General features: G+C 34.3%; 2 protein-coding genes across 6 annotated transcripts; both read right to left on the bottom strand.

The window, feature by feature from the left end:
- Positions 1–2,800: 2,800 nt before the first annotated feature.
- LOC130967637 (uncharacterized) lies at positions 2,801–12,075 on the bottom strand. Of its 5 annotated transcripts, none has more exons than XM_057892585.1 (18): positions 11,962–12,075; positions 11,357–11,607; positions 10,870–11,228; positions 10,017–10,263; positions 9,254–9,531; positions 8,561–8,722; positions 8,257–8,393; positions 7,649–8,180; positions 7,469–7,563; positions 7,136–7,198; positions 6,934–7,022; positions 6,741–6,803; positions 5,929–6,558; positions 5,760–5,831; positions 5,546–5,616; positions 5,290–5,347; positions 4,298–4,565; positions 2,801–3,942 (listed from the first exon to the last, which is right to left on the bottom strand). In XM_057892585.1, exons 3-18 carry the CDS (start codon positions 11,148–11,150, stop codon positions 3,362–3,364), a joined length of 3,627 nt encoding a protein of 1,208 aa, XP_057748568.1. In that variant the 5' UTR covers positions 11,151–11,228; positions 11,357–11,607; positions 11,962–12,075; the 3' UTR covers positions 2,801–3,361. The 5 variants fall into 5 exon arrangements, with proteins under 5 accessions (XP_057748568.1, XP_057748566.1, XP_057748565.1 ...); XM_057892583.1 differs by having other exon boundaries at positions 11,789–12,074; XM_057892582.1 differs by lacking the exon at positions 11,357–11,607.
- Positions 12,076–13,346: 1,271 nt separating this feature from the next.
- Positions 13,347–15,274, bottom strand: LOC130969278 (uncharacterized). The gene is made up of 5 exons (XM_057894936.1): positions 15,044–15,274; positions 14,696–14,964; positions 14,355–14,566; positions 14,014–14,275; positions 13,347–13,924 (listed from the first exon to the last, which is right to left on the bottom strand). Exons 2-5 carry the CDS (start codon positions 14,960–14,962, stop codon positions 13,583–13,585), a joined length of 1,083 nt encoding a protein of 360 aa, XP_057750919.1. The 5' UTR covers positions 14,963–14,964; positions 15,044–15,274; the 3' UTR covers positions 13,347–13,582.

Below are 15,274 nucleotides of genomic sequence, written 5' to 3'. Positions count from 1 at the left end.
CGAACTAAATTCAAACACTTTAAGCAAATTATAGTTGGAGAAGTATTATAAAAACACTCAAAAAGAGTTATGTTATTTAAAAAAATTTTACGAAACAATTTTAGAGATATAAAATTTTATCAAGATAATAGTTTTTAATTTAATAGTAAATTTTATAAAATAAAAAATTATTTAATTGTGTAACATCCATAAAACACAGATATTTTGTTGAATTGTTGTGTTCGCGCATCCAATACATTTCAAATACGACATTCGTTCGATACGCGTATTTTTTATATCCAACTGTGTCTTAATAAAAAGTAAAATAAAATCATTTATATTTTAAATACTTTATATAATTTTAAAAAATATTAAAAATAATTAAAAAATTAATTTATATTTTAATATTTTCATTACAAATTATCTAAAATATATATATATATATATATATCATGTTTTCATATTTTATAAAGCAATGTTAAGGGGCCAGCAATTTTTGTGATTGTTAGCCATCAACTAGCCATCAATGATGATTTGATGATGTGAGATTGGTGTGAGATTTCATCCAATGGCTCACCTTTTTCTGCTGGTTACATGCTGGCCAAAATTCAACAAAACTGCTGGCCCCTAGACTTTTCCTTTTATAAAAATTTAAATTTCGTCTAACGACCGCGTGTCCATATAGTGTCTCATGTTCGTGTTATCCGTCCATCACAGTGTAACATTAATTTAAACTTACACTTGTCATTCGATCTTTAATTTAACTCATATATATAGCCCTTTGAATGTAGTAATATAATTTTGGCTAGAATTATGTATCCATTATAAGCTATATCTCCTACATTAGCATTTAGCAGATAGAGCTGATATATTCGATCATTAAGAATTTTCATAAAAGCTCCAATTACATAATGTAGGAGATAAATTAGGTTGGCATGCTCTAGAATGTATTGGTTGGTTTAATTATATTTTAATTTGGAATGCCGGATGACCCATCATGATTTAATTAACTAATTAATTAATTATTGGACCCTTATGATTAATTTGTCTGCAACTTTTCAACCAAGTATGAGCAATAAAAATTAAATTATCAAGAAGGGATAGTAACGTGGGTCATTATCGGCGTGCTATTTCATATATTAACTCTCCAAATTGTAGGGTACAACTTTTTTTTTCTACTTAGTTTAGTGTATACGTCTCTTTTAGATTAGGTACTAATTTATGGCGGACAATGGTTCTTTTGTCTTTACTTCTAATGCATTAGATTTGAGCAAGGGAACTGTATTAAGGGTCCGAAAGCATAGTTTATGAAAAAAGTATAAGGTACCAATATATTATCTGCTAATTTATTGTCAACAATAATGAATTATTATATTTTAAATACATATCTAAAGAAACACATCTAGAAAATATATCTATAAAAACACTTTTATTAAACACAGCCATAAAAAAGATATTTTTATTATACATTCACAAAGACACTTCCATTAAACACAATTATAAATAAGAGTTGGCAAAAGTTGACAGAAATACTATTGGTAACGTAGCAGGATTATAGTTTATAATGTGACTTGTAAAATACCTTCACAATAAAAGAGTAAAACAGTAAATTTAGGTAGGCATTAATCTTTTTGTTTTTCCATTTACAATTTTACATTAGTCAGCTGGTATTGGGCACATTATTTGTCATTTATAGTTATTCAAAAATGGCCATATATTTTTATCTTTAAAAATGAAAGATTAGTTTCAATTCCTAAAATAGCTCTACTTTCTGACTTGTTGCTAGCTACTATGACTATGAGAGCTAGAAAGAAAACAAACAAAAAAAAATCCTCTTTTTTTCTTTGGCGACTTTATATCCACAAATAATTAAAATGAAGCTTCTGGCATAGGTATATATATTTAGCCATCCAGGGGATCAATTTGTTTGACCTTAAGAGGTATAAATGCTAACAAAATATTGAGTAGGTAATCGGTTAAGGCAATCAACTGCCAACATTTTTGGGTTGATTTAAATAATAATAATAATAATAATAATAATTAGTAATATAAGAAATTAATATTTAATTAATTAATATTAGTTATTTTTTATTTTTTATTTTTATTTTTTGAGAATTTAAGATTTAAAAATAAAAACTAAAGCTTTATAATTTAAAATTTAAAATAATTTAAAAAATTAAATATTGAATGTATTTATTATTTGTTTAGCATTGTGGTAACTGATGTCATCATATATCATAGTAGTTGTCCCTAATTGAGTAAAGTAAAGGATAGCAGCGTTGGAATTCCCAAAATGAATAATTGAAGTGAATGCATTGATTGATTACATGAGAGTGATTAAATGCATCCTGCAAATGGAAAGAAAAGAAACAGATGGGGGAAACCCAAAAAGTGGAGACATGGCATGCAACAGTCTTTATCTGTGGAATGTGGTTACCTTACTTGTATTCTGTTCATACTTTATTTGTATTATGTCTGTGACTGAAACACACAGAAAGAGAGCGCCCTACCTGCTCCTACTCCTACTCCTACTGCCACATGAGAACAAATACTGTCATGCACCATGCTGCTCATTTATCATCATCGTTATGTTACTGATAACCACAATAGTTTTATAAAGATAAAGATATATTATTCATCATCAAGGCTAGATGGGACTGGAAGTTGAAAGCTAGAGAGCTTAATCAAAAATTCAAAATATCATTCTCCGATAATTCAGGAGAAAAGAATTGACAATATCAGGTTAATAGCCCCCTAAAAAACAAGCATTATATTTTACATGGGAATGGGAGTAGTAGTAGTACATAAAGACACAACAATATTAGCAAAGAAAACCATCCTTCGGCTCCCTTGTTTAAATGAATAAGAGGGCTTCGATCTCATCCCTCATTATCAGAATTCAGAGCATTTTCAAGTCATCAAGAACCAAATAGATTTACAGAAACTCAACATCTGCTCTATACTATATTACACTATACTAAACTATACATGATCTATTGCTAAGCACAATCAGTCACCTCCAAGATTCCTCAACCGAATAATCTGTGAGAGGTTATCTTGATTCTGGAACTGTAGTCAGCACACCTAAACTTTCTTTGGATAATGAACATCATGTTGTAAGAAACAAACGCATCTTGTATAACGGGGAGAAGGAAAGAGATCTTGCAGCAGCAGATATTCTCTCAAGTACTTTTCTTTATACAATCCTCGGCAAAAAGATCAGGCTTTCCTATTTTCGCCTCCTCGTGTCTTATCCTAAGTAGTTGGTTCAAAATTGTTGTCCCGCAGCCAAAAATTTCTACCTCCCATGCAACCCAATTATCATCAAAATCTTGAAGGATCACTGAATACATACATAAAAATTCCTTGACAAATCATCACATCACATGAGCATATTTAAATCCGTTAGGTCATCCATTGGTATGTCAAGTCCCATGCAATCGTGGTCTTGCAAACCATCCTCATCAAAATTCAACCAGGAACTAAGATCTTGAGGACCGCCAAGTTCAACAGATGCACCAAATTCTTCTATTGTACTTAAATCAGGCAGAGGAAAATTCTCAAATTCGCTAGGTTGATTTACTTTATTTGTTTCCTGGTTACCAGATAATGGTGGTCCATCTTTGTTTTGCTCACCAGCAGTAATCTTTTGCTTCGGCTTAGCCTTTGTTTTGTTCTCATTTTGGCAGCTGTCCAGTGACAAGCGTCCAGATCTGGAAGCCGAATTTTGTTTGGCTTGATCCTTGCTCTGATTCCTATCTCTCTCACTTCTCTTTCCCTTTACTCCACCACTGACACCCCCATTGACCAACATTTCCCTCTTTTTCTCCTTGATGAACACAGAACCATTCTTGGATGATGCTTGTTCTGATGAGTGAATAGAACCTTGAAAAGAATCAGGAAGTCCTCTATCAGCATAATCTCTTTGGAAATCGTATTTCTCAGAAGCAATAGAAACTGCACCTGTATCAGTGGATGCAGAACAAAAATTGTAAGTGTGTTAATACATAAATATCTCGAGAAAACCCACACACACTGACAAATCTCTCGTATATTAGCAAAGATAAAGTCAATGACAAGACCATAAAAAAAAAGAGAAGGAAAAGATATAGTCAATGATATAACACTTGAACAAGTAAGGAAGACATGATAATTGCTAAGGATTTCCAAGACCTAATAAGTTATAAGATTAAGACAAACACTGACATCAGGAGAGGGAGGGAGGGAGGGAAAAGAGGAGGAGGGGGGAGGCGAGGGAGAGAAACAAACAAACTATGAGAAACAACAAAAATAATGCAAAAGGTAAATTTTCAAATACCTGATTTTCTAGCTTCCCCTTGATTCAAAGCTTTGTTACATGTATTACTGGCTGTCCCAGAGACAATGCAATCCAAAGGTTTTCCATCATTCTTCTCACGTGAAGGGGGAGAAAACATGATATTTTGCAGTGCAGGTTCACTAAAGCAGCTAATGCCAGCTTCTTCATATCTTTTACATCTTCCAAGAGTACGCTTCAGAAAAGCCAACGCAACTTGTTTCGACACCTTGTGAACTGCACCTTTTGAATTTTTGCTTCCACGGCAGGCCTGCCAACATTTAAATTGATATAACACTGACGGTAAGGACAAATAATCCGTAAGTATATTATTCACAATTGCATTTATATATTGATTAAATCTTTTTCGCCGTGCGGGCAAAGATGCTAGTTAAATGAAACCTTAGAACTGTAAGCACAACTATCAACATTTCAACTAAATTGATTTCCAGGGGGAAAAAACGAACAACAAAAGACAAAAAGAAAAACAAAATACAACAGCAGTAGTACAATGAATTTTATAGTAGTTTCGTTGTGAGCATTTCTCACACAAAATCTCCAATATCATAGCATATTTATCAATTATTGATAAACAAGGCAACCGCGAGACAGGAGGAGGGGTGGAATTGACAAGTATCTACAGATTAACCTTGAAAATGCGGGGTTAAACCACTATCGAAATTGTTTTCTTACTGCGGACAAATCACGTGCATCACTCATACATACCAAATAAAAGAAAAAAGGACATAAACAGAAAGAAAAGAAAGCTACTACCCAAAAATGAATCGGCAGAAACCCATGGTCCCAACTCCCAACATAAAAGCAAAGAAAATCAGATGATTCAGTAACATGCACTTAAACACAATCCAATGACCAAGAGTCCGTCCAAACATATGCAGTCAACCATTAGGAACATAATATTTTTCAACTGGAAAAATAGGAAGAGTGCCTCAATGAAAGAAAATAAAAGGTTGGAAAAGGCGTCAGTTTATTACCAATCTCCTTCTGTAAGCAATTTCAATAAGTTGGTCAAATGCAACTTGTTCAACCTTCCTGCATGGTAAGAACAGTAATTTTGATAAGAATCAATAATATCTGAAGGACAAATATAAAAAATGAGAGCCATGAGTCATGACAAAACAGGCAATCCTGGCAAGAAAACAAGGAAATTGCAAAAAGATCTGCAACATAAAATTTAAGGATAGAACGAAGGATCAGAAACAAAACACGTAAAACATCATTGAAACATACCGCTTTTCCATGTCCCTCCCTTTTTGAATAGCTCTATCAATTCTGTCCAAGTTTTTCTTCTTGCTACCATTCTATTAGTCAGTCAATCGGGACAACAACATAAGAATCATGAGCATTTAAGGACAGCATGATAAACTTATGAAATTCACCACAAATAAAGCTCTAAAACTAGCTTTAAATAATTCTATCAAGGAAATTCTTTTTAAATTCAAACCTGTTCATATAATGCTTTCTCAAGTTTCTCAATATCTTGATTTATAGCTTCATCTTCCTCAGCTAAATCAGGCTGCACCTTGCAAAGGAAGATTAAGGAGCATGATCATGAATCTGGTAAACATCAAATAACTATGGCATTATAATTCCATATAGCAATAAAAGCTTACCAATATTTCTGGATATAAGCCAATGCTCTGCAACTCAAGCAGCAACCTGTCATCCAAAGACATCAACTGATATGGGTCATCCGGAGATGGAAAACCAGGAATACTTAATTCACCAGGATGCAGTTGATCAAGATCATTTGAACATATTTCGCTGGTGTGTGTGATATCAGAAACAGAAAATTCTTCGTCTCCCTGCCAAACTCCAGTGCTTTGTAATGAACTGGATGTGTTTGGATACCTAAAGGTGTTGGATGCAGTACTTTTATCACAAGATAGTCTATCCAACATACAACTCTTTTGAATATGAAGATCCACCTTTGATTCAACTTCCGAGTCCATTCTATCCCGATCTTTGGGTTCAAAATCAATTTGATTACAAGAATCACAATGAGAATCATCACTAGCACATTGTCGAGATATATTCTTTGCGTCACTTAGGTGATATGATTCTTCATTATCATCTTCTTCAATTAGAGCACAAAGAAGTCTTTGGAATAATGGAGCAACCTTGTCAAGTCTTTCGGAGTCGTTCTTTTCGCCTAAAGCATCTAACTTAGATGAATCATCTTCATAACGGCTTCTCTTCCCTCCCTCCGAACCTTGAGTAGTTTTGTTATTTACAACACCACTCTGGGCCAATATAAAAAAAGTAAATTAGTCAATAAATTCCTCAAAAGGTTTAGCTCTTGTACAAATTTGTCCATTTCACAACTAGAATTTGTTTACTTTTTTTTCCGGATAAATAATTTGGTTGCAGTTGTGAAGATCCAAAAATGAACAGAGGGAGACCTGTAGGGAACTCATTCACTTACCAAATCATTGTCAATGCCAAATAAGTGAGATAAACTTTTACCAACTTCTTCAGCAATGTTGAGCTGATTCAACAATCAAAACACACGCGCACAAAACGTAGTAAGTTAGAATCTACTATTCAATATACTCAGAATTAGATTGTACACACAAATTTCCAGAAAAAGCATGCTATGATCAACATGATGTTGCTACCTGTTGCTTCAAGTATGACGCATCGTCCAAGCTGATTGAAGCAAAAATAGGCTCCATTTTATTCCAGAATGAGCCCGAACACACAATATCTACATAAAATATGCCAGCAAATGATGAGATGCAGGCCAAAATAAGAAACAGCAGAACAAATTGGAGATAAACAGAAATTTGGTAACAAGCTAAAATGGCTGAAGATGCATACTGCTAGCATTACGAGCAGCATTTGCAGCTTTATATAATTCTTCATGATCATCATCAGATTCACCTGTATAGTCATTTAAATATGTAGTGCATGAGTACACATTCACAAGCAGTCAGAGAATAGGGAATCAATTATCTATAGAATAGTTGTTGAAACCTTAATTGGAAATATAATACACATAACAACTTATGGAAATATGCCATATGGAGGGAACCTAACAGACTAATACCACTACCATATATCAGAAATGTGAAAGGAATTTGGTTGTCTCTGCCATAGTAAAAAACTATATTCCCAAACAAATCAAGCTTCATTATGAACAATCAGCACTACCTCCAAAATCAGAAGATCCAATATTCAGTTGCTTCCCTACACGAGTCAAAACCTTGCGATCTTTCTGCTTTTTTGAAGGAGGACGTCCATATTTGCTGCATTATCAACAAAGGAAGACGACGATGGTGTTAACAAATTGAAATAACAAGAATAACAAGATCACAAAAGACATCAACTTACGTTTTACTCTTATCATTTGACCTCATGTCCTGTACTGGCTTCGTTGGGGGATTCTCTGACTTCTCCCTCCCTGAGGGAACACCAGACCTAATTAATGATAAATTCCTTCCAGTTCTTCCTTGTCTCTGCACACAATCTCCCGAATCATCAGTTGGTATTTTGTTCTTCTTCATTTGTGCCATAGACATCATACCCTTTTCAGCTGCCACATCAAAGTCATTGCCATTCATTCCTTTCTCTTTTATTTTATGTTCACCAGCTCCAGATTCTTCACTTTCAGAAAAGCCAAATGGAGATGAAATATCATCAGGTGGCCTTTTATATTTTGGGGTACTAGTTTCTACACTGTTTGCCAGTTGGAGTCCATTGTTTACGACTGAAGAACCTTTCAAATCAGAAGTTTGACAGCCTTCAGATGAGACCTGGACTTCAAGACTGCGTGAGGCAGGAGAAACTACTTTTACTCTTCTTGAGCGTGAATTTTTGGGTGGCCTCTGACCAACCCACTGGGTCATTGGATGTATAGAAGAGCCTACAGATGTAGAAAACAGTTAATTATTTGTGCAACCACTGAGCCTTTATATTATCATCTAAAGGCTATCCCTAACCTGGAAAGTTTTCAGACGAAGATTGAACATTAGACAAATCTAGCGCACTAACTGAACCTGTTCGTGGTGCCCGGGAAACCTTATTTTTAATTAGTGTGTTAGAGATGCTTGCTGGGAAATCCTCCTGATTGTTGGATCTAATTACAAGAGCAATCAACATCAATGATTAATCAATTTGCCAATAAATATCAATTCTAAAAGGATATAAATGTCAACAAGGGCCATTATGCAGATAATTGAATTCTTCAGCAACTAGGTTGTAGTCATATATTAGAACATGGCAATGTCAAGATGAGCAAAAAACCTGTTGCTTCCCTTTGCCACTACTTTCTGCTCGGCTATATGGTCCCTGTGAAGAGATCCACCTTCTGGCTCACTTGCAAGCATATTACGCACCCCAATAGTAGAAGGCTCAGAAGAGCCTCCAGACTTGTTGATTCCACTAGATCCAGGAAGTGGCTTCAATCTGTACCACAAAATGCTTATTGATATGAGAGATTAATTTTGCAATTTGTATGTTATTTTCCAGCAATGTATATCATGTACAACCATTTTGACAACGATATTGAATACCAAAGATTTGAAGAGTTACTCTAGTTGAGAAACAACAAAACATCCAAAGAGAACAATAAAATATTGATGGAAAAGACAACCAGCAGGGAGGACAAGAAGTTATGTCATACACAATAACCCTAAAGATATAATTCAAACAAAGAAACAATGGAATTCACAAGCAAACTCAACCCTATAACAGTGATGTTGATTCAATACCATGACCATGATCCATTCAGTTTTAATATACACAAAAAAGCATAGAATCATTCATATGATATTTTCTACCATTAACAAATTCTGTTGGATGAAAACCAGTGTGTGAAATTACTCCATATATTTCATCATGGATGGAAAATCTAATAAATCCTCGAAAAAACTATTTGGTCAGTATTAGCATGACAACTGAAACCTAAGTCCTGAAATCTATAACAAGACAAACTACCTGAAACCCTGTGTATCATAAAAACGCATCTTCGAATCGGCATTTGCCTTTGGAAGAGCAGATCGTTTCACATCTCTTTCACCAGTCATGACTCTGTTTCCTACAGCTCCAACAGATCTCTTCTTCTTAATTTTTTGATCCAACCCTTCACCTCCAGCAAGTAATCTGCGAGTTTTCTCTTCATTTCGAACAGAACCCCCGCCAAGTGTCTGAATCGAATTTCCATCCTTCTCTGAGACCATCTGCTGCCTTCCAATGGCAGCAGATCTGCTTTCCTCCTGAAAGCATCATAGTGAACAAACTCATGAAGAATGCAAGTGGACAAGTAAACATAGTACAAATTATTACCAGAAATTAATAAGTTTAAAACTTTGTTTGGAGAGGAAGACATCATTAATAATCTTAACTTGGAAATTGGAATGTAGATCACTTGAAACATTTCATCCTAAAATATTTCAACTGAACATAAAAACTTAAATGCCTGAATCACTGTGGTAAGAAGCATTGAGGATCATCATGTACAACCATTTTATTTTCCAGCAATGTATATCATGATCTCCTTCTACTCTCTCATCCATAAGCACTCATGCTATGCCATTAACAAAAATGAAACTCAAAATACTCAATTCATAGCCAAGAAAGAATTAAGGGTTTTTAACAGTGTAAAAGAAAAAACTATGCAATATGTCTCATAGTTAGCTCCTTTCAGTATACAAATAAAAAATAAACCAAAGAAGTAATAATAGCATTAAAACATACGCACCCGCACATCTGCCACTGCTGTACGGAGTCGCTTGTTCAGCATTGAATTTGAGGTCTTGACTTCTGATCTTGGAGTTAGATTATCATTAGGGGTTTTGTGAGTCTGGCTACCCATCTTTGTTAGGTTTACTCCACCTCCCCTTTCACTTGATAAATCTGTCCTCTGTCGCTTCTTTGTATTTAATGCTATTGCCTCTCTATACCTGTCCAATTTGGATAAAGATTCCCCTAACATTTTTGATCGATCCCTGATTGACATATTTCAGTTCAATCAGGACAAAATGATTGGTGTGTCATGAAATAATAACTAAACAATGTACATTAGAAACTAAAACTTCTACAGTAGCCAGAAACAAATCACAAGTATCATATGACTTCAATGGTTTACAAACTTAAAACAATGACCAAGCATCACAGATAAGAAGGTTTGCACTAGACGGGTCCCCAAAAAATGGGGCAATGGTGAAAAGAAAAAAATAAATAAAAGATCATTTCACCAGAACTTCTTACCAAAAGGGAAAATTGCAATTTACTCCCTTAAACGATAAGGTCATGGATACCTTAACCATAATTTATAAAAATGTGCAAATGAACCCTTTATTTAGAACCATGAAAATCGGTCCCTAAATACAAATGACCCTCAATTCAAAAAGAAGTGGATGAGAGTGTAGAAAGAGATCAGGATTGATAATGTCATCGGGGATGTGGCGTAAAATATCACAGCAACTGTAAGAGACCATTTATTTCATTATTGATCTAGCCATCCTTAATTGTGTAGTAATTCAACTTTACAAACAGAAATTTCCAGATTTAATTATACAGTAGATGAATCCAATATAGTGACAATTATATACCTTGCCTTTCTGGAGGCATCTTGTACACTTTCTTTGAAATTCTTAAGCTCCCCTGGGGCTACTGGAGCCATAGGCTTGTGATGTAGAGTTCCAAAAGAATGGTCTTCTGATGTGTTCCCCACAGAAACACCTAGAACCCTCCTCAGCTCTCCTGAACGAGTATATTTTTTACTACCTAACGTAATTGGATCCAGTGGCAAATAATGTGGCAAAGGTGGCATATCTGATGAGGTAATCCCACTGCTCGTGCTACCGTTCAAGTTACTCCCAGAACCCAACATTAAGCTGTAACCTTAATAAAGCTTATAACACAAGTATCTCTTTATTTTGTCCCAATATCAAATTGAGTTTACAAATTCCTGTCCACAATTCAATAAACCAGAACAGCAGTAAGACACTTTAACGAACATAATAAAGGCAACATCATATAAAGTAACAAATGCTAGCACCAATAAAGAAATTTATGTCTTGCACATAGAAAGCTTACCGGATCATATGATAATATTGTATAAAGAAGATCATCATACAAATTACTTAAGAAAGCTACTAATTGAAGCATGACGAGAGAAATGCAGTAGTTTAAGTTATGTAACAAAAGCCATGCTTCTCAGTTTCTCAGTCTTCTATAATCTGCTTAACATAAGATTAATTGTAGAATCTAATCTTCTCCGCTTTTTTCCCCTACCAAGGATGACACTGCCGCACATTACTAATTCCGCTAATTTCAAATGCCCAATTCTACGAAAACGTGTAAAACCAAATGCAGATCACCATATTGCTCAGTAAAATAACACAGGCAGAACCCAGAAGAGGAAAAATGGTGGGAAAGCAAAAAAACGAAATTGAGCTGAAATTTTCCACTAAATACCCAAAACCAAGAAAAGACAAAATCAAACTCGGTAAATGAAGGGAACCATACAGGAACAGTTTCTCAAAAACTGGAATTCAAGATTGCTGGGCGATTCGAGGTAATCGAAGAACATGCGGAGAAAAACCCTAGTTGGGGGAATTGGGATTGGGGTTAATTGCGATTAAATTGAGAGGAATGAACGTTGATTGGAAGAGAGTGAAGATTAAAGAAAAGATGGGTACCGCGAATTGAAGAGGGTCAATGGCAGATCAAAGTCCCAAACTTTGAGGGATACAGAAAATAGAGAGAGAGATTGAGGCACGATGAATAATAACGCGGGAGGAATATCACTACGACTTTGCGTTGTCGTCTTCATACGTATATATTTATACTTACCATTCTATTCTACGCCTCCTCTACGTGTGTTGCTATTGTTAGTAATTGTCAAGTACTAATACAAGAGTAAGGACACAACACAATACCAACATGTAAACATACAAATTTTAATTTTTTGCAAGATATGAAAACACAATATAAAGTAATTTTTATAAATTGTAATAATATTTTAATTATTTTTTTATGTTTTTAATTATATAACATATTTAAAATATTTTTTATTTTAATAAATAATATATATTATTTCTAAATTCATTTTACGAATATAATGATATTTAAATGTATTTAAACGGATTCAATTATTTTTATTAAGATGCAATTTGACGGAAAAGACACATGTGTCAAACGAATGTTAAATAAATATCTTATCCGAATATGTATATATGACAGTAAATACAATAACTTATTAGTACATGTCATCGTATCGACTATACTATGTGTATACTAAAATTAGCCACCAAAGTTTATTATCCATATAAAATATATGTTAAAATACAAATATACATTAAAATAAATTAAACTACACATATATTTATACACAAATATATTGGTAACTGATTTTATTGGTTGATTTTAGTGTACGAATAACATTTTTATTATCGTATACACATAATAACATGTAGGGCTATGAAGATTTGTTAGTAAAAATTTAAAATTTTCATATTTTTTCTATAAAAACTTGTTTAGAACACATGTTAATTAAATTTTTTTATACTTTATGAATATGAATATTAATTGGAGCATCACAGGTTCACATAAATATTTATTTTATCTCAACATATTTAAAACTTTTTTTTCTTTTGGGTAGACAAACAGATTAAAAAGTATAAATGTCAATTTTTCTTTTTACATCCACTAAAGATATATTTGTTAACAAATAGGGTCATTCTCCAAGGGCAATACCTCAAGTCATACAATAACTTGATATGAGCTTTTATTTTTACACACTCGTATCATCATGCGCTTTAATAAACTCTTATCTGTAATGTTGGATTTGATTTTGACTTTATATGATGTGTTTTAATTAAATGATCTCAATACTTGTAATAAGAAGTTAAAACATCCTTACTGCATAATCATTAATATGCAAATTTTGTCCTCTTTCTTGATCATTCATTCTGATTTTTTTAACTGATCAAGGCAAATCCTCAAATGCATTAAAACTTCAACAAAGTTCAAATTTTATTCATTTTCTTTACCATTTGTTAATAGAATGAGAACCACACTTAATCACATTAATCTCGACATGTTCATTTTTTTCCGAGCTTCTGTTTCAGTCTCCAGAATGCCTGAGATATTAGACATATATGTTGGGATCAATGGTACAACTGAAAAATGTGATGTATGATGCCTTGAACTTATGAATGTGATCCCTTCAAGCTTTCAGCAAACTGAAAAATAATGTAATTTACATATGATCTATGACATTCTTTCAGAATGTAAAACAGAAAAAGACATAAGAATATATTAAGATACAAGTATGTCTCTATCTGGTCTAGGTCTATATGAAACATTTTCTTCACCAAGTAAAAGTGCTCTCAAAACGGCCTCACACAAACCACTATAATGGATAATCAAATGTCCACCATCTGAAACTTCATGGTAATTTATCCATGGCATATTCCTTGAAACAAATCTCTGGATTTGAGAGGGCACAACCTTGTCTTCATATCCCTGCCAAATGTGAACTTTACTTGTGTTGTGAGAGAATGGATTGCTCAGCTTCAATGGATCAAACTCCCAGTTGCCAAATGCCACCATCCAATCACCCCGGAGTGTGTCAAAAACAACCTGTTCCCTTAACTTTTCCTATACACACAGATCAATGAGGAGTTATTCCTCCTTGACTAACCATTTGTATTCAGCTAAAAGTAAGTGAAAGAAAGCATGTAATTCACCTTGGTAAGCATAGGGAAGCCGGGAATAATCTTCAAGATGTCAATGTCTCTAGTGTTGAAGAAAGCCGGGTTTTTCTCAATGACAGAATTTGAAGGGAGCCACTTTTGAGTGACCAACCAGTGCAATAGTCTTGGAGAATATTTTGCAAGCCAAAGTGCCCATTGGATCAGTCTCTTCCTGTAGTCCTGTCTCACCACACTCTCAGGCAGTGAAGCCCAATTGTAATTGATCACTGGTGCTATCATAGCCACACCTGCTAACCTGCACAAACAAAATGGTGATATATCCACCACCTAGTGAAGTATTCCACAATGATTCAAAAATACATATTTTTATTTGCCTGTGGGGGATGTAGTAGAGACAACTCCAGGTAGCATGTGATCCCATTGAGACTCCAATGACATAAAATTTGTGTCCTATCTCTAACTGATCGGCAAGTTCTTCAATGTCAAGTGTTTCACTTTTCAATGAGCGTTTGGGGTTCGGATCACTTTCTCCATATCCAGCTCTATCATATTGCACAAAATATATACCCAATTCATCTATTAGTTCCTGCACATTCAGTGTCACATCTATCATCAACATACATTTTGAATCTATTCAATAATCAATTAGATCTAAATCCAACCAACAATTTTCAAATCACAGTAACAGAGTCAATAAAAGATTGATCTTTTGTACCTGGGGTGCGAGAAAGTTCATCTCTTTGGAGCTTCCAAAGCCATGAACAATGATAATCTTATGTTGTGCTTTGTCCCTGGGGACACCCTTTTCTCTGTAGGCCAAGTACCTTCCATCACTGAGCCTGATCCTTGGTGTTGGTGAAGCCTCGTTTTCTGTAATCGAGTTTGAATCGTTGCTGTTGCGGTTTGGCGGCGGAAGCTGTGTGGCCTGATAAACCATTCCCAGAAGTCCCATCAGTAACAGTATTGCGGCCCTTGAAACCATACCTGAAGGAACACATAATTTATTTTCAGTATAATCATCATCATATTCATAGATATATAGGGCAAGAGAAGATGGCTAAACCTGTCACAAAAACTGATCGAATCTGCGGTATAATAGTATTTGCCTTGTTTTCTTTGTCAGAGGGATGAAGGATTAATGTTGAAAAGGTGGCGGTGGTTGTGCTTTTAATGTTTGACTTGTGTTTGTGTAGATCTTATTAGGCATATAGGATTTGAGTCTCATGCATCAAAGTGGTGGATGATGCATTTGACTGCCCAAAAGAACAAACAGAGTGGAGATGGAGACTGGAGG

Source organism: Arachis stenosperma, chromosome 3 (assembly GCF_014773155.1).
Source record: "Arachis stenosperma cultivar V10309 chromosome 3, arast.V10309.gnm1.PFL2, whole genome shotgun sequence".
NCBI classification, from domain to species: Eukaryota; Viridiplantae; Streptophyta; class Magnoliopsida; order Fabales; family Fabaceae; genus Arachis; species Arachis stenosperma.
Note: the sequence above shows the minus strand (reverse complement) of the source record. Positions and strands in the feature narration are given on the sequence as shown.

Coding starts and splice junctions, on each gene's coding strand:
- LOC130967637 (XM_057892585.1), bottom strand. CDS start 11,150: ATGTTGGGTTCTGGGAGTAACTTGAACGGTAGCACGAGCAGTGGGATT. Junction 10,264..10,869: donor GATGCCTCCAGAAAGGCAAG/GTATATAATTGT, acceptor TATGTCAATCAG/GGATCGATCAAAAATGTTAG. Junction 8,394..8,560: donor GTGGCAAAGGGAAGCAACAG/GTTTTTTGCTCA, acceptor TCTTGTAATTAG/ATCCAACAATCAGGAGGATT.
- LOC130969278 (XM_057894936.1), bottom strand. CDS start 14,962: ATGGTTTCAAGGGCCGCAATACTGTTACTGATGGGACTTCTGGGAATG. Junction 14,567..14,695: donor TGAACTTTCTCGCACCCCAG/GTACAAAAGATC, acceptor CTGAATGTGCAG/GAACTAATAGATGAATTGGG. Junction 13,925..14,013: donor GCTTCCCTATGCTTACCAAG/GTGAATTACATG, acceptor CTGTGTGTATAG/GAAAAGTTAAGGGAACAGGT.